This window comes from Haliotis rubra, unplaced genomic scaffold, assembly GCF_003918875.1.
Source record: "Haliotis rubra isolate DU_JTF1 unplaced genomic scaffold, ASM391887v1 Scf306, whole genome shotgun sequence".
NCBI lineage: Eukaryota > Metazoa > Mollusca > Gastropoda > Lepetellida > Haliotidae > Haliotis > Haliotis rubra.
In genome coordinates this window covers 1,142,769-1,165,373 of record NW_025766976.1, presented here as the reverse complement: position 1 = coordinate 1,165,373, position 22,605 = coordinate 1,142,769, and the positions used below count along the sequence as shown (strand labels likewise).

General features: G+C 41.0%; 3 protein-coding genes and 1 long non-coding RNA gene across 4 annotated transcripts; 3 read left to right on the top strand and 1 right to left on the bottom strand.

Annotated features, from left to right (window-relative positions):
- Positions 1-368: 368 nt before the first annotated feature.
- LOC124282889 (procathepsin L-like) lies at positions 369-3,390 on the bottom strand. The gene is made up of 5 exons (XM_046718922.1): positions 3,277-3,390; positions 2,725-2,848; positions 2,393-2,493; positions 1,775-2,046; positions 369-1,009 (listed from the first exon to the last, which is right to left on the bottom strand). Exons 1-5 carry the CDS (start codon positions 3,388-3,390, stop codon positions 910-912), a joined length of 711 nt encoding a protein of 236 aa, XP_046574878.1. The 3' UTR covers positions 369-909.
- A 1,651-nt stretch (positions 3,391-5,041) lies between these two features.
- Positions 5,042-8,355, top strand: LOC124282911. The gene is made up of 3 exons (XM_046718961.1): positions 5,042-5,113; positions 7,429-7,673; positions 8,284-8,355. Exons 1-3 carry the CDS (start codon positions 5,050-5,052, stop codon positions 8,332-8,334), a joined length of 360 nt encoding a protein of 119 aa, XP_046574917.1. The 5' UTR covers positions 5,042-5,049; the 3' UTR covers positions 8,335-8,355.
- Positions 8,356-10,670: 2,315 nt separating this feature from the next.
- On the top strand, positions 10,671-13,168 carry LOC124282912. The gene is made up of 3 exons (XR_006900279.1): positions 10,671-10,699; positions 11,337-11,560; positions 13,067-13,168. It is a non-coding gene; the product is annotated as an uncharacterized LOC124282912 (long non-coding RNA).
- Positions 13,169-13,608: 440 nt separating this feature from the next.
- Positions 13,609-18,346, top strand: LOC124282888. Its single transcript, XM_046718921.1, has 4 exons — positions 13,609-13,690; positions 14,084-14,255; positions 17,713-17,833; positions 18,138-18,346. Exons 2-4 carry the CDS (start codon positions 14,154-14,156, stop codon positions 18,344-18,346), a joined length of 432 nt encoding a protein of 143 aa, XP_046574877.1. The 5' UTR covers positions 13,609-13,690; positions 14,084-14,153.
- The last annotated feature ends 4,259 nt before the right edge of the window (positions 18,347-22,605 follow it).

The window sequence follows — 22,605 nt, the reverse complement described above, 5'->3', positions numbered from 1 at the left end:
ATCAACGACGTTGCTGGTTTTCCGTTAGCGATCATTTCAGGTTGCCTTGACATAAACTACTGACTCGTATTCTGATGACCAGTTTCAGCCTTAAGGCAGAACCTTTGGGCTTTCGTAACTGGTATAACCATGAACAAGCAGTCATCGCGGTTTGGTTTACACAGTTGCGATATATTCACTTCACAGCACCATGGTGAAACATTACCAAGTATCACGGGCACTACACCAAGGTATTATTGATTGTTTTGTATTTCTTTGCGCATCTGGTCATTTTAATAATCGTTTGCCGTATATTTCATATAACAAATGATATATATGGATCCATCCAGGTTATCAATCAATAACGTGGTTATCTTCAATACTTTTATTGGTCAGTTATGGACATGGCATGAATAATCTCTCCCCCTATCCCCCCAAATCGGTTAAAAGTACTCAATAAAAAGAGATTGATAATGAAATACACGTATCATTATAAATACTCAAATGTAAAATTTTAACAAAATAGACCAGATTTACTGGACAAAAATAGTTAGGGATATACGTCAATTTTGAAATTATGAATAATGATCTATTTATTCATTGACACACTGATAAAATATCAATCATAAAAATACCAATATCCCTAACTTATTGTGTCCAGTATATAAGGTGTGTTATCGACCAGGCGCGAAGGTTCCATATTACGTGACATGATATCCAGTCGCCAAAGCGTGTATGCCTGACACATGCACGTTGCTATATGTTGAATCAATAATTATGGTAACTGTAATAATGACGATCAACATTGAATTACAACGAAAAATAGCTATCGTGCACCACTCATCACGGACCTAAAACGGACCCGATGTATCTAAGATACGATCTCGCAGTGTCCTGAGATGAGATCTGAGCGCCTTATGACAGCCATGTTTAGACTGTTGGATAGCTGGCCTGGGTGGCGATACCGCACTGGTTGTCCTTGTTCCTGGACATCATGATGTATCCCTCCATTCCCCAGGTCTCACCCCAGCTGCAACACAAATATATACACCTTCACTACCAGCCAAACCATACCACCAGTTTTAGAAATTCTTCCAGAATAGTCTTGTGGACAAAACCTCAGTTCCCTGATCACGTTTCCTTGTAGCTAGTCCTATCCAAAATCACAAACAAGACAAAACCATTTACTGTGCTTTGAAATATATGGGTGGATAAGGGTTGGAGATGGGAAGGAAATTATCATAATATGGGTGTCAACTTCTGTATTTAAATAAGCTGACACAAATACATTGTGTCCACATTTATGTTCATCACTTTTAAATGCAATTCAAATAAATTCATATAGTTTGCTGGTTATTCCATTGGTCAAGTTTGTAGTTAGTCCTACTTATACATGCCAAAACTAGTTCCTATGTTTTTATAAAGGGAGATGTGTGTGTAGGTGTCAGCTTCTGATGTGAAAGAAGTTGATGTCCATGAATTGTGTACCCTTTTAAGTGTATTAATTTGCGTCTAAATTAAATTCAAAGACATGTTTGTGTTGTCTGAGTTCACATTTTCTGTCAGTTTTATTCAATTGCAAACTTGTGACAAAACTGAAACACTGAGAACTGGTTCAGAATTATAACCCTTAATGTTACTTATAAATGATGACCACCTTCGTTGGAGGAAACTGTGAGCAATTGAAGTGGATATTGCTTACACATCATCAGGGCAATCCCCCTTCTACCACAATTACTCAGTACTATGATGATGATGATGATGATGCTGATGATGATGATGATGACGACCGCACTTGTTCTTCACCAGCAAGTAGTCCTTGCTATCCTGAGAACCGTATCCTACTGCAAGGACACCGTGATCAAGCCTCTTCGAGCTGCATTTCTTCTCGTCATAAACTCCGCTCTTGTAACTCTGGAACGATGGATGAGCCGCGTCGATGGCGACAGAAATGGGGCCCACTTGAGCCACGGTGTGCGGAAGGGATTCCTCTGAGTCCTTCTTAATGTCGACAGCACCAGTATCGGTGGCACCAATATCGGCACGCTTGAAGTGGCACTTCCCGTCCTGAAAGGAGTACCAATAAACTGGCATTCTCTTCAGATTCATGGTAGTCAATAATCATTTAGGACAATGCTGTCAGACACATGATATTGAGGGATATTAATGGTATTTGGCCAGATGTAATATGGGATATGTCAAGCACCTGCAAGGCTCGGCCAAATGCCTTAAAACAGAATTAAAGTAAGGTTAGCAGTAGATATACCCTTGAAAAGAAAGAGATATAAATGGGAAATATTGTTAGTATTTCATCGTTTGTATATCCTGTGAAATATATACATTCAGTTTGTAAATATGTATACATTACATCTTCACACTGGCAATACATGTACTCTACAGACAATGTTCGTACCTTTGCAAGGTATGGATAGCTGGCCTCAGTGTCAATGCCCTTGTTAACCTTGATGTACTTGAAGGCCTGGTCCATCAAACCACCTCCACATCCCATGTTGCCTGGAAGAGATAGAGAATACGTCTTCACAAATTTCACACTTACAGACTCCGAAGCTGACTGGACACACTTCTTGGGGAAAGGTGAACTACAGGAGATTCCATGGTAGACTTTGAAGACCTAGATCGAGAGAAGACTTGAAGGACCACTCATTAACGTAAAGGCCGTGACACAACAGTTGCGATAAGGGTATCAATTCAAGAGGCTGACTCAGTTCTGATTCAATTCTTCACCTTCTTTCCTGGAACAGTCGACCAGATTCTGTTCTGACAGAGACACCAGTTTGCCTGCCTCCTTGAAATGTTGTCCTTCCAGGGATCCAGTTGAGGAGAAGGCCCAGCAGGAACCACATGCTTTCTGAAGAGGAGGGTACATTTTAGTGTTCTGTTGTGCTTTTAACCTTTTGCATGCATGTTGCTATGATATTAGCAGTAATGTATATTTAGAAACATGCAAAATTCTAGTATAAGGCAAAATATTATGGATGTCAACTTCTTCTTTATTGTATACACAACGTTTCTGGGCTTTTCTTTGCCCCTTTTTCGTTCACCTGAAACGCCCAGAAACGTTGTGTGCACAATAAGAAGAAGTTGACATCCATTATATGTTGTCTTATACTTGAATACCAACTTCTATATGCCTCTCAAGAACCTCATGCAATGTTCTAGAATCTTATTACGCAGATGCCTTCTTTGTATTCTTGTCATTGGCCCAGAATAAAAATAACCTCATGAGAATATATATATTTATGTTTATCTCACGTAAGTTTTATTGAGAGCACACACCTGGTTTTTAACGGGGGTGACGTAGCCCTTGGTTCTCCAGTCGACGTCAATGGAACAATCTTCGGCACTCGCTTGACATATCCAGATTGCTTTAAAGATCTTCTGATTGTTCATTCTGATACCTTAAGGGTTCCTTGACTTGACGCCTTCACAGCAAGCTGTTTTGCGAGACGCGCGATACGTCTTCTGTCATTTGCCCCAAGAGTAGCACGACGTCCCGATCCCGCCTGTCGCTCTGTCCCTAACCCTGCGTCAAATTTCTTCATATTTCGGTAAACAGAGGCCCGATGCAGTCCCGTCAGTTGCACGAGTCTAGTTACGGATGTAATACCTGTTTCATAATATGCCAAGAGTCGATTTCTGTTGTTTTGTAACGTCATGACAAAGCTTCGGTATCGTCTGCTAGAAACGAGGTCACGTGATCAAGCCATCCCGAACCCAAGGGAGATAATTCCATACCAACGAGGCAAGCTACTGGCAGCTAGAAACAATGTATTTCGGCTTTTTTGATAGTAGGATCGAGTCCACAGAATAAAGTTTTTGTCGCATTTTTTCTTCTCGTTACTATATATACAGTATGCTTCGGACTGATAGAACTCAACGAGGGGAAGTCAGTTTGTTCGGTATAACCCAGGCATGTTATTTGCAGACTTTGTATGTTCAATGTGTCGGTCATTTACAGACTTTGGAACAGTGTTCAGGAGTATGTTTATGATCGGACGAGCAGAATATGAATTTAAATTTTGAGGTCACTGTTTGTCAAGCCACTTACCACAGGATTAGAAATCGTTATCCGCCATCGAGTATGGTATCCTGACAACCAACAACCTGAAGCGACCTGACAGATTTAGGGATGCATATGCAGTGACATGAGGAGGGGTTACTACTCCTGCATTAACGCCAATCCATACTGTACTTGAAATGGTAAATTGGCTGTATTGCAGGGAGAACTGACTGGGGCCAATGGTCGTGTCCTTGCTCGACCGACTGGTTCACATTTGTCTCGTGACTAAATCCAACAACCAAACATTCTCCCGGCTACTAGGTTATGACCAATTATGGATCAGGTATCTTAAAGTTTAAAATGTGTTTTTAAAATGTACACACCCTTTCGTCGTTCGTTTATGCACCCTTACAAACACCGCCAACATGTTCTGTTGATACACAGTATATCCATGTTCTAAACGAGCCATTACCATTAGTCGATGCCTTACCTCTGTAATTAACTGTTTTGCACATGCCCTAATTATCTTCTGGAGTATATTTATAGTGCATAGAAATTCTGTCGAATTCAATCACTCTATCTATCTTGATATTCAAGATGTGGAAGTATGACCACATGGGGATACACTGAAAACGAGTTGCTAATGATACAAAAGAGGTTATTACATCAGTGACTGGGCTGATCGTACCTCAACAAAGACGTCAGTCATGCTACAGGATGGTTGCAAACAGTACAAATATGCATGGGATTTGAGAGGATTTTAATCAAAGTCGCCAACTAAGAACAACATACAGACCTTGTCGTTCAAAATGAATTATTAAATTTCGGTATTTCGGTATAGATTCTTATACCGTTTTCAAGCATCAGTGACATGTTGAAAACGGTATAAGAATCTATACCGAAACGTCGCCATTGTTAAAATAAAAAAGTTGGTCATCCATAAAGTCTTGTCATTCCTATACCACCACCTTCTAGAATGCCAGTCAAACAAAACTTATTCTAAGTTATGTTTCTTGCTGTTTTTGTGTTTTTCAGGAACAACTGAGAAGATGTTCCTAAACACCATCTGCACCTTCGTCGTTGTACTGATGGCGTGCCATGTGGAGAAAGGAGGTAAGGCAACGCACTTGATAGCTTGGCCCATTCACCTGCCACAGATGCAGTGTTAATTCAGTGTTATACTGTTACAAAATATGTTCTGCCAAAATAATATAAAAAGTATAAAATCAGGAAATGTCTGACGGTGTTTCGGTGATATCCATACAGAATAAATACCAAATATATAGTTCACATGTCTACATGCATCCAGACAGATTTGTAGGTGTAGAATAAAGTACGGCCAAAAAGTGGGGGAAAACGCAAACCCTCAGCCACGTGCGAGTGTGGCGATCAAACACTTCATAATATGAACGTGCAACATGAATATCTGGGCAATGAAACGGCGGGTTTCTATTTAACTGCCATCACAGCAAGTGGAAAGTGAAAACATGCCAAGACTAACAGAAGCAACAACGCCATCGGCCGACTGTAGTCAGGCAACTGAGCGTCTGCCGCAGCCATTTTTTCCACGTATCGTCAAGCACCATTACCTGAAACAGGGAGCTATGGAACAGTTATCTGAAACAGGGGGCTATGGAACAATTATCTGAAACAGGGGTCTATGGAACAGTTATCTGACACAGGGGTCTATGGAACAGTTATCTGACACAGGGGTCTATGGAACAGTTATCTGAAACAGGGGTCTATGGAACAGTTATCTGAAACAGGAGTCGGCATGTATTCTACCCAGATCCGGTCCACCACGCGTGACAAATGCACCGTACGACAGGTTCATACGGGTTCATCTCTTACGTGACAGACTCACCACGGCCACCACGACCACCGGTGCAACTACGCCATTACCAGGGTTGGTTTTGATTTCTGCTCAGACAGTAAGGAACCGTCTCCGCGGCGCAGGTATTCGCCCGAAACAACCAGTTCCTCCTGTCAGTGGCGTCAAGGACACAGGGTATGGCCACAACAGCGATGAAGACCTGTTTGAGTTAGTGACAAGTCATATTTCCACACGACAACGCCCGACCTCAAACGACAAGACTGACAAAGGCCTTTTCGACGAACCACAACGTCCAAGTACTGCTATAGCCCTCATGGTCTCCAGAACTAAACTCCATTGAACATTTATGGGATGCTCTTGATCAACGTCTGCGACCACGTCAGCAACCTCCAATAGTTGGCACAAGCACTTCAGGAAGAGTCGGTGGACATGAAATAGAGAACAGGTGACCTTCACCTTGACATTCGATTCTTTCACGTGTGTCAGGATAAATCTCGGTTAGTGATAATAACTTATGCAAAATGTGAACAATTTATCATGATCTGTTTATCATTAATGTTATACATAAACTTTATATCTGAAACCCACGTTCGTTTCCTTTGTTGTTGTTGGAGAGTTCAGGATTGAATAATCCACTTTGGAATGGTATTATTTGGTGATAAGGTTGCGTGATTCTAGTTGGATTTGAAAATGATTCACGGAATCACGTGAAAGATTGACGTTTCATGGTAAATAACCTGATGGACAGTCATTTTTGAAAATATTTGGTCATCTGAAGTTCAACGATGAATGCAAATCTCAGTCAGATGACCCTATTACATTGTTAATTAAGATATGAAATGCCAATAGTTTGACACCTTTGTATTGAGTCCCTTTAAATATCATTATATCACATGGCATCAGTTACCTAAGGCTGTCGGTGTATTGTGAGGGGGCTAGGGGGTTGGCTGGACTCATTCATTAATAGAGCAGTGGTGTCAAAGGCAAAATTTGATTTATGTCAACCCGAGGTATATCAAGGTATTTGTGGTATCGTTGGAAATCTCTGGTTCCCCCAAACCAGTTTTGTTTTGCCAGATTCATAATTATCAAGCAGCACATGCCTGTTGACACGTTCCCATGGTTACCATTCGACATTTGAATGGATATTTTATGATTTTATTTTGAGAACAATTGTTCTGTTCCGAGCACTGCTCCATTGATATATGTAGACCAACACGGACAAGGCCACAACAATCGATTTGTTACTACTTGTGTTTAAAGTCAATGTTTTATCCGAATTAGTTCGAACTGCTGGATACATTATGTGTAAAGCTACATGCCTTTGGTATCTTGGAAAACTGACAGGTGAATTCCACGACTGTTAAAGGTAGGACACATGCGATTTTGGGCGTTGGGGCGTTTCTTTGTTACCATGCTTTGGTTACCATTTATTTGACATTAGCTACCAGACATTTGACCATGTTATTTCACATGGTTCGATGGAACAGTGCTTGGAGAAACACGAATAAATTCTGTTAATATAGAATGTCATGATTAAGATTTATCCCACTATTAAACGCCGTTCAATGATCAATTTATTTCGTCTCTTCAGGTGCTCAACTGCCATCCTTTACAACTGACTTATCGCTCTCAACGGGATGTACTCTACTTGAGGAGGGACCTCAAATTTCATTCAATCTTATTCGAAGCGGTGGAGCGTTTGGACCTTCATTTACGACTGAAACACTTGATGATTCCGCCACGTTCCCGGCGGATTATACCCTTCCGATGGGAACATCCGGAACATTCACTGTCTCACCCAATTTTGAAATAGTTATCGTACCTGTCGATGATGGGGTATGTTTGTATTGAGTTATTGATATGTATTTACATACTCATTTCTTGATAAATAAATGTTTGAATCTGGAATGTTTTGCACACACAAGACATCACTGAAAAGGTGCAACCGACACAAAGATAACAGATTACCATTGTTAGATATTCCATTGAACCATCCATCATATAAAAAGTCTCAACAAACCATGTGATTACAAAGCGGCACTGGGAAATTATGCAAGCCACAGCCAAAAATCATAAATCTTTAGATTGAAATATTAAACTTCATCAGTATTAGCTGAAATTTTCTGAAACCTTTCTCATTGAAATAGGGCAAATTAAACTCATCTGTCCTGGAAAAGAAACAATAGTTACTAAGAGTAGAAATTAGGGCATTCAGAGGCTGAATCAGATTATTCTGTATATAATTGTAGAACCCTCTTCATTGATTGTTAAGGTGTTATTGTGTTAAATCTGGTGTGGGCATTGCGACAGCTTCCTCAATAACATGTAAACAAATGGATGGACAGTTAGATTTGTGTTTCCTTCATTTGACTTTTTTAAGGCGCGAGCTTTATGATAGGCGTGCGCTTTAATCGTTACTGTAATTAACTGTTTGATTCTGTTGCAGATTACAGAGGGCGAGGAGAGCTTCACTTTAAGATTTTCAGCCATAGGATAAACACCACTTGATGTATTATTCTGCATTTCGGGTAACGATAGTTTTATATAAGTTTACATGAACGACTACCTGTTTCGCTCTGCTATAGTTGATTATGTGCAGTAACATTAAGTTTAAGCCATTTGAGCTTGGTTGTAATTTGTAACAACCTATTACAGAGCGAGTCATACTTTGTAATATATATTGATTCTGGGTTACAGCCAGCAGGCATTACATTCAGTAATGCCGGTTGGTATGGTAACGAACGTCTGATCATGACCAGTGAACTGTTAAGCAGAAGTATCAACACTTACAAAATGGAGAGACACTTAGTTTCTATTTAGAAGCAACAGATAAATTTCTGCTAAATAATTAGTCAGTTGTCCTTCTATATCACTAACATGAGTCCATGACTCAAAATCAGGTAGTGAAAATTTCTTCAATACAGCGGTATGATGAATTCATCAATGTTCCGCCTCTCTCTCGGTAACTGATAACTTGTATGTTATCGTATATGACATGAACTCCTTGACAAAATAGAGCGTTGGTGAATATCAGCAATGTATTTTGTATCCCCACAGGAATTGAACTATTAGTTAAAACTATAGACATATCATCCTTTACTGTGTCAATGCCTGGCTTTTCACTTTTATTGAATTATCGGCAGCTTTGGTATGCCTTATGCCTTAAATACACCTCATCAACAGATCCGCCCACGGCAACAATTCCGTCTGAGGTCACGACATTTCCGTCTCAAACCACGACGGCAATTCCGCCTGAGGTCACGACAATTCAGTCTCAAACCACGACGACAAATGCGCCACTGGCTTTCAGCGCAAATGCAAGAACATGTGTCAAAGAGAGCCTGGCCCCACTGGTCATACGAATGAGGAGACCATCATCAGATACGCTTGCAATGAATGCGTTAGATCCGCCTATGTACACCAAACCGCCGTGCACCCCAATTACCTTAGTTTGGTATCCATGGGATAATTCGGGGTTCTCACTGAGTGATAAACTACTTTACTAAAATTAGTCACCTTCACCAATCAAATTGTTATGCGTTTCTGTTCTTCCTGTTGTTCAATGACAATAAATAACTTTTATTGTTGTATGTGCTGACATAGGCATGTGAAGGTTAAAGTTATGCTACCAGAACGGGACAGATGTATCTATAATGTGTACATTGCTGTGAATGAGAGGCGGACAAGTTTACATAATTTCGTATACACGTTGACAGTATATATGACCCTGAATGGGAGAGGGACATGTTTTAAGATGTTGGATGACAAAGGGAAAGATGTATATGTAAAGTTTATAACATATGTACCTGGATGACAGAGAGACAGATGGGCATGCAGAGTTTGTGTTACCCTGGATTTTAACCTGGGCATATGAGCATGGCGTGTTGGGCGTGTGTGAGAGGGGCAGACGGTACGGGTCTTTGTTACGTCATAAGATAAGCTGTGGCCGAAACACAGATCTTTCTGTATGACGTGTTTTCGGTATGATGGACTTCTCCATGTCCTTCTGTAGTGATGTCCGTATGCCATCTTTCTTTCTTGAAGTTATACATGTATTGTGTTCAAGGTTGTCGAGTCAACTGAAGAGTTCTCAATTACAATCAGTGCTCCGGGTTATGATCCTATCACCATCAAGGGATGCATCAAAGACGACGATCGTAAGTAGCGTGTTGTTTCTAACATTGAGCATGTATTTTCCATCTATGTAATCAGCCACTGAAAACAGAAGTAAATGAAATGTAATTCTGGAACACCTGAGTGTTCTACCAGCAAGTGGCCCCCTCTCGTTCAAAAAATAGCTTGCATAGGGAATAGCTTGCGTGTGTGACCGCGCGTAAAACATGGGGTCAAATTATTGTTCAACCCCTCCAAAACATCCCCAAAACTCTCGGCCGTCGAACTTTTTGCTTGTCCATCCTTATTTCAGGCGCGGTTCCATTCAACTGTAACCGTTTCGGTGTTACTTGCGATGCGGGGACCTGTCCACCAAGCGGTTCGACTTGTGACTGTTCCACCGCTCCAGGCAGAACAGGGGACAACTGCGGGATTATTCAATGTAAGTTGTAGTTTCGTACAGGACGTGAGAATATTTTCATCATTTAGTAAAGGTGAGTTTACTTTTACACCGCACTCAGCAATATTCCAGCAATATGTCGGCGGTTCCTATAGTCCGAACATGTTAATGGCGTGGAGCTTGCGACATTTGTATTATTGTGTGTTCATTGCAGCTAACATCAATGGCACCGGCTGTGCTGGCACGGACTGTAGAAGAAACGGCCAGTGCGTCTCAGACGGGTCAGTTGGCGCATGTGTGTGTAACTCGGGCTATTACAGTGGTGAAGGGAAGTGCGAACTCAAGAGAAGTATGTTCATATTTTACAGTTTAAATTCTCTGGTATATGCTGATAATTGAATCGAATGAAATAAGACACTTCAGCGTCCCTGCGGATCTTAATACAGACATGTTACTATGGTCTAATTATAACTGTAACAGAATATGGAGCATGGAACATGAAGACATTAATTTAACCAAAAATCGTGCCATCGTTACTTTTTATGACTTCCGAATGAAATGTTTCCTCACTACCTTTTCGTCAATTTTTCATCTGGTGATGATGACCCGTGAAGATGTTCAGCGATCCATGCTTGTCGTAAGAGGCGAAAAGGAGATCGCCCTGACTTGGTTGACACATGTCGTATCCCAATTACGACTAGACTGTCATGTCTGGTCCAGACTCGATTACATACAGACCGTAGTCATAAATCTAGAATATGGGCAAACAAACTTAAAAACATAATTGTCCAAATTTGTACCTCAGGTGTATTTTGAAAAGGGATTGATGCTATCATTTTGCAGGATCTGACCTTGTGTCTATTGACAACGATGAGCCGTTCTGACAATAAAGTACTAGACATTTTCAAACGTAAACATTTGTTCATAGACCGTTGCTTATCATATCTGTTACTTCGTATGTTGATGACCATATTGCCAATGCCTAGCAACCATCACTTCCTGTAACAACAACAAGATGACGTTCTGCATGAACCCTATCAACACATACAGGCCTCTCATCACCGTCTCTGGCTACACCTCTAATAGATGCACCGCCGATCTAGTTGGAGATATAACTGACAATCAAAACAGGATCCCATCGGATATACAAGGACAGTGTCTCACTGTCGGCTTCAGTGGCACATGTGGATCATACAACGCCATATCACAGGTATAATTGTCCCTTAAAGGCACAATGTCACACATTTTCAAAAATATTTTGGCCTATATTATATGTATAGGGGCATATGCACTCACTTTAGCTTCCTATTGATGTTATAAAATATTTTCTATCCCCTTACAACTTGCCTAAAAGCGATAATTGAAACTTCGAGCCGCACAGCTTCCAAAGAATACTTGCCTTATATGGAATGGAAACAATTGCTTCGTACATCGAAAACTGTCGCATGCGGTGTTGTCGGTGTTTGCAGAACTGGTTTCAGTCACAAGCTGAGCGTAGGATATTTGTAAAGAGCGCTCCAAGGGACATAACTCTATGGGGTTCGCTTGAAATAATGCAACGTTGCATTAATCCATTCGAACGTTTTAATTTAATATTGTAATCTAAATACGTAAGTATTAGATGGTAGATGGTAGATTAGCTAAGGGGTGAAAGTTAGTGTTATTGAGAGAAATGCATTATTTATGTTTAGAGAAACACTTCACCGTTATTGATATAGTGCCTTTAAGCTCAGTGAAAGTAATTTTCCTGAAACCTGCAATTGAAACAGGAGAAACACTTTCCAGTACGGTCTTATGTGCCAATATATATTTGCAACACCAAGCACGTTTTCGAAGTAGAAATGTAGTTTTTAATTCCTTTCTTACAACCATAAGAACGCACGGATGCGTTGACATATAAACGGATCATAAAAAGGGACAGATTTGGATTCCAAACAGCGCTCATGAAGAACACGTCACAATTGTATTCTGGAAACCCAAAAGTCCAGAAACTCTCCTCACTGGCCAGTTTCTGACACAGAATTTGACAAAATTCAACATGCAGTTATCATGAATATAAGCTGAGGATTTAAAATTATTGTTTTAAAAAACTCGAATTGTAAACAACCTCGCCCATGACCCGGTCGATTGGGAATATTTACTTTTGCTAAAAAATCATTATGTTTTGGAGGTTGCAATTGAATGAAAGTATGTTAACAAGTATCATGACACAAAATTCAAAGGGTTCTATTTACCCACCACGAGATAAGGTGTACAGGGCAGTGCCATCCCTTGTTACATTGATAATAAATCATCGTCATAACGAGACATGTGGATTACATGCACAGTGCTCCAAAGATATCTCCAAAGAATTACATTATTAAACTCAAACATGGTAAGAGAGGGAAATGTTCTATTCTCGAATAAATACACCTGGTCCACAAAAAGTTGCATATATTTTCGATATAGAAACTAACGCTTTTAGGGATATCCATATACGCAATAATAGATGACATCATTCATTCAGATGTACATCGCTGATGAACCTGAAAACTATTAAAAAAAGCAAGACACCGCTTAATATGTAACATTTGCTATGCATGTACATTTGTGAAATCCATTTTTGCATACATATATGCATTGCAATGACATGCAATGGACATATTAAAGGTAGGCGATGAGGAATACGTACTTTTAGCTTCGCCATAATGCATTGTGTCGTCATTTTGTCCAGCAGGATGGGAATGTGTGTTATACAATTCCATACCGCATCCAGTACAACCCTAACATGATGACGGCCACAGATGAAGTTGTGTACGCTAAATGCTGTGTCAACCAAGCACGACACAGATGCCATCCTAGCAGAGGAACAGATTTATGGAACTCCTTATAACTGATAATAACTTATCTGGATTTTAAGTGTGGATTGTATGTTTGATATAGAATTGATTGTTTTGTTATTCCAGGAACCACATCAACAAACAGCAAGAGGCCGTAAACATTTTGGGCGTGAAGCTGTCCTCCGCGCTCAATAACGGCCGCCCTATAGATAGTCCACTTCCCCTGAACCAAATCTACCAACTGTGTTTAGACATTACGGATGAGGGTAGGTTTGAATTGTAATGTTCAATTGGTTTGGGTTTTGAATAGCAGCAAAAGACTCAGGGTTACCAAGGTAACAACATTCTAATGCTAAGTGGGAAGACCTCACGACAGTATCAAACAGAAACACCATTTACACGCCCTTTCTTTAATCATAAATCTTTGCAGGCTTCGCATATATTAGCTTGATCCGAATAATCGTCCATAATGGTCGGCGTGGTTCTTCGCGAAAAGAGGCAGTGGTGTATGGAAATGATGTGTAAGAACCTTGAAAAGGTGTCTCCATAATCACCCCAAATTCTTCACACTTCACTGTTATCTACTGCCCTGTAAAACAATCTGTGAAACTAGATGATATTTCTAAATTCAAAACTGAAGCTTTATTCGTGTTGCAATATCTGAATGTTGACGACAGTATAGCACCTAATACGCAGTCTGATACAAATGTTAATGCATCCGTGTAACATTGCATAGAAAGCTGGAGATGATCTACAGTGGTCATTTACAAGCAGGATGTTTTGGACGAAACCTTTTCATTCCCCAAATCATGGTCAAGCATAATCTAGTATTCTAAGATGATTCCATTGCCAACTGTAAGTAGACGTAAGTTTGGTGAGGCCAAGATTTGAATGGTTATTTGTTTTTATTATAGATGCAGCGACGAGGCCGGCAAGGCTATCGTGCACTCCTATCCCCGCAGAATCAGCAACACGAGGATTTGCATGCGGTACAGGCCAGGTTACTTCTGCCCAGGACCTGCAGCTGTGATCCATGATATGAAATACAGGCTGTGCCTCGCAGGGGATCAAGCTAGCTGTCAGCTGGTACGTGGAGGTTATCTATTATAAACACATATTTTCTTACTTGTACTCAGGGAAATCGCTGAATTTCTACACGGAAGTCTGAATGAGAGTCAGGACTGCGTATTCTTATGCACCAACAATATATAGTGATCAGGCAAAAAGTGCCTGAGACAATCTATGCCAGCTGGCTTCTTTGAGAGGTATTTAGAAGTTTGAGCAGTGAGGAAGACTAACACTACATGGATGAACAACTTCTTCATAAAGTAAGAGTTTCGGTGTAGATTCAAACACCAATTGCTTGTTAAGGGCGTCCGAACCTACACCGAAACGTCACTCTCACTCTAATGATGAAGTTGTTCATCCATATATTGTTATCTTTCCTGTGCTAGCTAACTGGTACCTTCAAGTTCCAAAAATCATCAGATTTGTTTTTGTTTAAAATAAGAAAAACATGGGGCATGGTGGGCAAACTGTCTAAGGCACCAGGCTAGTTATCCAGTAAGTTTAAAGTGCCGGGATCGAGCCAACCTGTTAACGGACGTACAAACCTTGGAGTCACCTTTGTGTGCAGACTCTTTCAGTGTTTTCACAACCCCTAGTGTACAGTACACAACCCCTGTGCACTTAACAGAACCCACGAATCCGTTGGTAAATGACCAGATGGTGGCCACATGAATACGTGCAAACACCTAGTTGGCGGGTACAGCAACGTGCAGTCCAGCTGTGAATGGGTACCTCTTAAGAATGGAAAAGCCACATTAACTTAGTGCGCCTAACGACTGCACAAGTTGTATGTCCCCAGGGAGTTCATATTGAAAAATACGATGTGCCGTATCCAATAATCGAGGGGGGAAAATAAAGCTCTTTGAGCATGCATGTAGATGGAATGGACTATAGCGCTATTTAAATACCTCCCTGAGCGAATTGACCTCCCTGAGCGACTATTGACCTCCCTGGGCGACTATTGACCTCCCTGAGCGACTCCTAGATTTACTCAAGTCTTTAATGAGCTGCTGCTCGACTCAACTTGAGAAGTACTCGCAAGGGCAGGTGCAGACTTCGGAATCTATTCCAATCAGAAGAGGAATTTTCCAGGGGGACTCCTTCAGTCCTTTGCTTTTTTGTTTGTCTTTAATTCCTTTGAGTTTTCTGCTCAATAGAGAGGAGGGTTACCATCCCGGACCTCCTCAGCACAGATCCCCAACACCGCTTACTCATCTCCTTTATAAGGATGACATCGAGCTCCTTGCCAAAGGAGAAGCCAATTTGAAAGAACAGGTTCTCTTTGTCGAGTCCTTTTCTAATGATATTGGCATGCCATTTGAACTCGACAAATGTAATACTCTTCATTTGAAACGTGGCAAGGTAACTAATGATGGATCTGTCAAGTTACAACGGGGAGGAGTTATTGAGCATCTTGTGGAAGATCAGGCCTACACCTATCTTGGAATGCAAGTTTGAGACAAGCTCCAGAATGCCCAGATTCAAGAAAAACTTCGAAACAAGGTCAAAGCCACCAATACTTTTGCTGTGCCAGTCCTTTCCTATTCCTTTGGAGTAGTTGATTGGACAAAACAAGACATCCAGGGTCTTGACCGCCTGACCGGAAGAATCATGTCTAATAACAGAGCTCACCACCCTCGTTCCTCTCTTAATCGTTTATATATGCCAATCAATTCTGGAGGTCGGGCTTTGATTAATGTGGAGGCTCTTCATGATAGAAATTTATTGTGTACTTTTGCACATTTTTTTTTCGGATGATCCTCTGCTGATCCATGTCAAGACTCACGATGAAAGCCAGGAATTCCACAGCTATCTTAAGCATGCCAAGGTTGTTGATTTTTTATGTTGATTTTGTTGATGGCGATGATCTGCTGGATGGTACAGCGATGGGAGTAAACCAGGTGACAGCAACGTGATTGGCAAGATTCAGGAAAAGCATGATACGTATACGGACCTCGCCTTTGAAATGTCTCGCTTGCATCCCAAGTACACTGTCGTCAGGCTCCCCATTGTTCTCGGTGCCCTTGGTTTGGTACCTCCTGATCTCTTGGCGCAGATCAGGAGAGTGCCCGGGTTCTCCACCGGGAGCACAGCCCTTCTGACTGACTGACTGACTGAGTTTGGTTTTATGCCGCTTTTAGCAATATTCCAGCTACATCACGGCGGGAGAACACCAGAAATGGGCTTCACACATTGTACCCATGTGGGGATTCGAACCCGGGTCTTCGGTGTGACGAGCCAACGCTTTAACCACTAGGCTAACCCACCGCCTGGGTAATGCAGAAGGCTCCAGTGTTGGGGAGCCTACATATTCTCCGGAAAGGTCTTGGTGGGTTCGACTATGTTAGACTAGTGTTTCCTGGGAGAAGTCCCATTCGCTGCCTGGGCTGTGTGTAGAGGGGGTAAGGGCCCCGAGCTGATAATGAGCCTTACCAGCCTGACTGTGCCAGGATCACCCGTACCCTCTCTGCTGCATTCTATCGTTAATCTGTAAAACATAATAACATGACTAGCATTTAGACAACTGAACTAATAGCGGCGATACAACCTCCAAAATGGACATACGTTACCTAAAAGTATCAGTAAACGTTTATAGACAGAATGATGAATGTATGTTCTTATATTATGATATATGGGCAACTAGATCCTAATGAAGTCTTAACGAGCGTAATGATACGGAGCAGAGACCTCGATAAGACGGGAAGGCGTAAAGATCACTGGACCATATAAAGCCTTATTTTACGCCCCGGTACAACAAATGACTTTATTTATCAGTGGTCTATTTACTGCTCATGTCAATACAGTTGCGACGCATAATATTGTACAGTAATGAGAACTTTTCTCAACTGCAAGGGTAGATTGAAGCCTATGGTTGTACACACAAACTTGAGGGATTGCTTCGACCACACACCCGTTTTGTGCGGATACATCGTCATCCATTCGTGTCAAGATCGTTTAGTTGATGGTCAAATTCGGGTTTCTATCGACTTGCAGAAATAACAATAAAGAATCGGTAGGTGTCATGAGTTGCGATAGACCAATCATCCAATCATCCATGATTATGTTTATTTTAAGTTTTAATCGAATGCATGCTATGGTAGCGTAGCGATTGGCAAAGCAGGCGGGTGGGGTACAGGCAGGGTGGTCCTGCCTTGTCATAAGGTATCGTACTGTGCAGCATTTCCAGTCGGGGGTCATCTCAAATGTTATATATTTATTTTAACATCTTTAATCCTCGCAAAGACACGAGGGCCTGTGATACAAACCCCGCCTCATAACGGATCCGAACTGCCGTTGCACCAGTTTTCGACCGATACAATCTATTGTTGATGACATATGAACTCGATAAAAAGTGAATACACATTATCATAGCAAAACTGTTATTTGTACCATTGCGTCTTTTCAGATTGTAAATTGATGTAACGTGGCTTTTAGAGTTCATGTGTATGTATGTGCCTCGTGTATTTGTTTGAAGACACAATGCGGAGTAAACGGAAGCAGGAAGAAGCGTCAAACGAATACCGGCGGAGTTGAGGCAACAGCCAACCACACTGTCTACTTCGAGGATGAGTCCACTTCAGCATCGCAGACAAACAGTACGTTCTCACCTGCATGTATCGTCTTGAATAAGCTGAATTCTACCCAGCAACTAAGTGCAGACATATTATTCGTCGTACAATTGTAATCCATAGAATTTGGATGTATCGTCTTGAATAAGCTAAATTATTGTCAGCAGTTAAATGTAGATATATTATTCCTCATACAATTTTATTCCATATAATTTATAATGGGGTTATGTCCAGACTTACTGGCGATGAGATCGATGATCACGCACCATAAAACAGGCGAAACACATACATAAAAGCAGTAGATGTAACTAATGGATGTGATTTTTACCAGCCGAAACTGAAGTTTCTCCAACTGCACAGAACTGCCTCTTGGAGATGTCTGTGATTTTCCCTCCCATCATCGTTGTCTGCGTCGTCAACCTGGTGCTCATCATCGTCATCATGTACATGTGCTTCCTGCTGATGAAGAAAAGACGCAAGCAAGAATATAAGCAGGACGACCTGAGGTCCGAAAAGAGTCACAAGTATAACCCATACTAATTCAGTTTAATTTTGGTCGTTGGAATAATCTTGATATTCCAAACAAATCTATATTGGAAAGTATATCACTTAAATGCACTCAAAGATTTTTCTTTTAATTAACACAGACAAAACAAAATTTGTCCACTTATGTGGGTTGTGCTGTATCAAAGCACACAAATATATTCCCCTGCTTGATCTATTTTCATTTAACTTTACCAGACACAACTGTAAAGCAATGGATGAAAGGCCGGCTGGAGCATGGAAGGTCTTTGTGTGTGTTGTCAAAAGCACACCTGCGTAATTGTAGTTATGTGTTGCATTGGCTTTTGAGTCTAGTTACTAGACAGACGCATTACGTCGAGGTGCATTGCCACAGTTACAGATTTGACAGGCTTTGGATTAAGATGAGTGAGATTAGATAAGTGAGATTAGATATGTTTTGCTACACATGTATCTGGGTTTTTCACACCTTGTGAACCAGACCGGGTAAATAATATGCTGGAGAAGAATGCACCTATCTTTGCTATCGAACTGCATGTCCGGCATAACAACCTATGCACCCGTTTTTAACGATTGCTAAAATTTAACCTGAGGAACGATTGGTCTTTTGTGACTATTTTATAGGAGAATCGTTAGTGTGTTTTCAATCCTATGGTAGCTGTGTTTCGTGGACTGTTTTCATCTTAGTAGCGTTTTCATACAGTTTAGGAATGGCCATGCTCTGTAACTGTGGTGTATTGCGTGTACTACTGTCCTGACAACTGATAAAAACATCCGAAGCCAAATCTGTTTTCTTTCAATACCTGATTTACAATCCAAAGAAATTTGAAATGCGATAAAAATCCATTTACTGTCGCTATCAGTCTTACAAATCTACAGAGCACAATCAATTATTCCCTAATCCCTAATCATTTGATGTCCTCGTATAAATATATTTGAAAATACATTTGCAACGTAAAGAGACAAAATTCCGTTACCTCCAAAAATAAAAGTCTTGCCACATCGCTGATACGATTGACACTATGTACAGCACGAATTACAATAAAAGTGTTTTTAGGTTTGACCTGGGTCACGTTTGTGAGCGGCTTTGAATTATGTTTTCTGAGCGTAATTAGGACTTTTTTTCGAAAATCAAAAAAAAAATGCTTTTGATTGCGAACGACTGTCATTTGTTTTCATTTATACTCAACGCTCGTTATATATCGCATAATGACAGCTGGGGAGAAGCTACGTCACAAAGTACACATTGAGGCCAGATAATAGATTCATGGTATTTAAGATGTTTATAATATGGATTTAAGGCAGAGATTTTAGGTAAGGCAGCTGTGTGGGCTATCTTGTTGATGACTGTAATCTGATGGCAGGGGTTGTCGATAGTTGATATTAACGTTTGGAGCCAGTAGTTTTAGGCCACTGGCGATGTCCCCAGGTATGACTCTTTGGAAGGTGGGACACTCTGTGGGCTGTGTGTAATCTGATCGCGGGGATAGACGACCGTGTGGAGCCAGCTGTTAGAGGCGTCTTCCAACGCTTGTGGGGAATTATTCAGTGTTGATCATGGCTCGAAATGGAATATGCGTCAGGACTTGGGCGAGGAAAGATGATTGTGCAAATGTAAGGGTCTTGATGATCAATGTTAGTACTGACTTTTGGTTTTTTTAGACACTGATAGGTTGTATTACTTTGAGCCCTCAATTAACAGAGACTAAAGATTTCTCATTTTTTCCGTGTACAATGAAATGATAAAAACGACAGACTACTCCAGCTACTATCATTGCCAAAATTACTAAATATTCCTTGTTGTTGTTAAACCCGTTCATGCAAACTATCATGCTGTCTTTGTCAATGCCTGCTATATGTTTATAAGTCTGTTCTCTGCAGTAGCACTTCAGTCTTTCTTGACAACAGTATAACTATCTATACAGAGACGTTGCATTATAATGTAATATGAAGTTGTCATCCATAAGGGAGCATGTCTTTCACATTACTTATCAATTTCTAAAGTGCCAGTCAAAGAGAATACTCTACATAGGTTGGTTGACAACATAGAATATTGCCTTGTGATTATATTTTGAATATGTATACATATGTTTCCGAAAATTAGGCCTTGGCCGAGGAGAAATTTTTCTGCAAATGTAAGGGTCTTGCTGCTCAAGGCTAGTACATACTTTGTTATGTGGGTTGTTGTGTTTCACTCTGAAACGTGTTTCTTTGAGCCCTCAATCAACAGAGACATACGATGTTCCATTCTATCCGCCTACAATCAACTGACAAATACAACAGAGCATTCCAGCTTCACACATTGTACATTGTGGGGAATCGAACCTAGGCTTTCGGTGTCACGACCCGAACGCTTTAGCTACTAGACTACCTTATCGCCCCTTGAAATTTAGAGTGAGTGATTTAGTTTTAGCAACATCCCAGCAAGAACTCGACGGGGAACGACAGGAGTGGGCTTCACATGAATTGAACCCGGGTCTTCGGCATGACGAGTGAACGTTTCAATCACTAAGCTACCCCACTGCCCATTGGAATGAAGAACTCATTCGTGAGTATATATTTAATAAACATTATAAGACGGAGTGAGTGAGTTAGTTAGTTTGGTTTTACGCCGCTTGTAGCAATATTCCAGCTACATCACTGCTGAGGACATCAGAAATAGGCTTCACATATTGTACCTATGTGGGGAATCGAATCCTGGTCTTAGGCATGACGAGCGAACGCTTTAACCACTAGGCTACCCCCTCTGCCCCTTGAAATGAAGAGCTCACTCGTAATTGTATTTTTAATAAGTATAATAAGAAATGTACATATATACAAGTGCACGTTTCTAATTGTCGCTAGTCAGTCATGTATCTAATGTCATGTTTTAGTATCAGTCTTAATCAAATCAACGCGATCACAAAATGAGATTTTAAAAAAAAAATCAAAGTTAAATAAAAATAAAGTGTCCACAAACATCTTAAAACGAAACATACGTTGCACTTTGTGTGTTTTTCACAAGGCATGGAAAATAGTACGAGCCCGACAGATAGATCTGAAGATCTTGTTCTTTATCTGTGGCTTAATGCACTATTTTTAATCCGCATTCTCAGCTTTAACGAATTTTACTTTTACATTCGCAATTTCCTGTTGGTGAGACAACCATGAGAGAAAAACAAGCATAAGGGAAGAAGCGTACGTAAAAGAAAACAAAGAACCTGAGGAATATTATTATTTTGAGAAATGCAAAATGAATACGCTGAAAAAAGGATGAAGGACACCAGGAAACGTCAGGCTAAAATATCCCCAGTGAAGGGAAATGTAAGCACAGTGTTTAAGATTAAAGTTGATGTAATATTCATAAATACATTGTTTGAAACTCGAATCTATATACTACGCGTCATTAATGAAGGGTCAACTGAAATATAGCTCATGTAAAGAAAAGTTTCTCAGAATTTATAGAACTAATTAGAGTGTCATCATAATGATTAATATGTTGCCAAACGTGACACATCGTCACATACAGACAAACCGTTCAATCAGCACTAGCAAACATCAGTTGTATAGATCAACCCCAAAATGAAAATGACAAACATGAAGCACTCGGATATTCAACATCTTGTGTACCCTCCTCGCGCTTCCAAGACACAGGTGCACCTTGCTCTCGTGTTCCTTTTAAGTTCATACAGAAAGCTTGCGGATCCGTATTCCCTTCCTCTAGTAGAGCTCTGTGGAGTCGGATATCCACTGGTGCTGGGTGACGTGTGTACACATGTTGACCGAGTTCATCTCAGACATGCTCAAATGGGTTGTGGTGGGGCGAGCATGCTGGCCACTCCATCCACTCTACACCCTGCTGCCTAAGGGATTCCGTGACAATCCTGGACCTATGAGGCCGAACGTTGCCGTGTTGCAGTAAAAAAGGGCGACCATGAAATAGCTTGCAGGAATGGTACTGCATAGCTTGCAGGAATGGTACAGCCATAGGAGCAAGAATCTCGTCCCGCTAACACCACCACACAGCATGTCCCCCTAGTATGTAGACACCCCTCACTGTCCGTCCCCCTAGCACCACCATACAGCATGACCCCCTAGTATGTAGACACCCCTCACTACCCGTCCCCTTAACACCACCTCACAGCATGTCACTCTAGTATGTAGACACCCCTCACTGCCTGTCCCTTTAACACCACACAGCATGCCCCCCCTAGTATGTAGACACCCCTCACTGCCCGTCCCCTTAACACCACCTCTCAACATGTCACCCTAGTATGTAGACACCCCTCACTGCCCGT

Coding starts and splice junctions, on each gene's coding strand:
- LOC124282889 (XM_046718922.1), bottom strand. CDS start 3,390: ATGAACAATCAGAAGATCTTTAAAGCAATCTGGATATGTCAAGCGAGT. Junction 2,494..2,724: donor CGACTGTTCCAGGAAAGAAG/GTGAAGAATTGA, acceptor TATCTCTTCCAG/GCAACATGGGATGTGGAGGT. Junction 1,010..1,774: donor TACTTGCTGGTGAAGAACAA/GTGCGGTCGTCA, acceptor TTTGTGTTGCAG/CTGGGGTGAGACCTGGGGAA.
- LOC124282911 (XM_046718961.1), top strand. CDS start 5,050: ATGTTCCTAAACACCATCTGCACCTTCGTCGTTGTACTGATGGCGTGC. Junction 5,114..7,428: donor GTGCCATGTGGAGAAAGGAG/GTAAGGCAACGC, acceptor TCGTCTCTTCAG/GTGCTCAACTGCCATCCTTT. Junction 7,674..8,283: donor TCGTACCTGTCGATGATGGG/GTATGTTTGTAT, acceptor ATTCTGTTGCAG/ATTACAGAGGGCGAGGAGAG.
- LOC124282888 (XM_046718921.1), top strand. CDS start 14,154: ATGCGGTACAGGCCAGGTTACTTCTGCCCAGGACCTGCAGCTGTGATC. Junction 14,256..17,712: donor ATCAAGCTAGCTGTCAGCTG/GTACGTGGAGGT, acceptor ATTTGTTTGAAG/ACACAATGCGGAGTAAACGG. Junction 17,834..18,137: donor TTCAGCATCGCAGACAAACA/GTACGTTCTCAC, acceptor GATTTTTACCAG/CCGAAACTGAAGTTTCTCCA.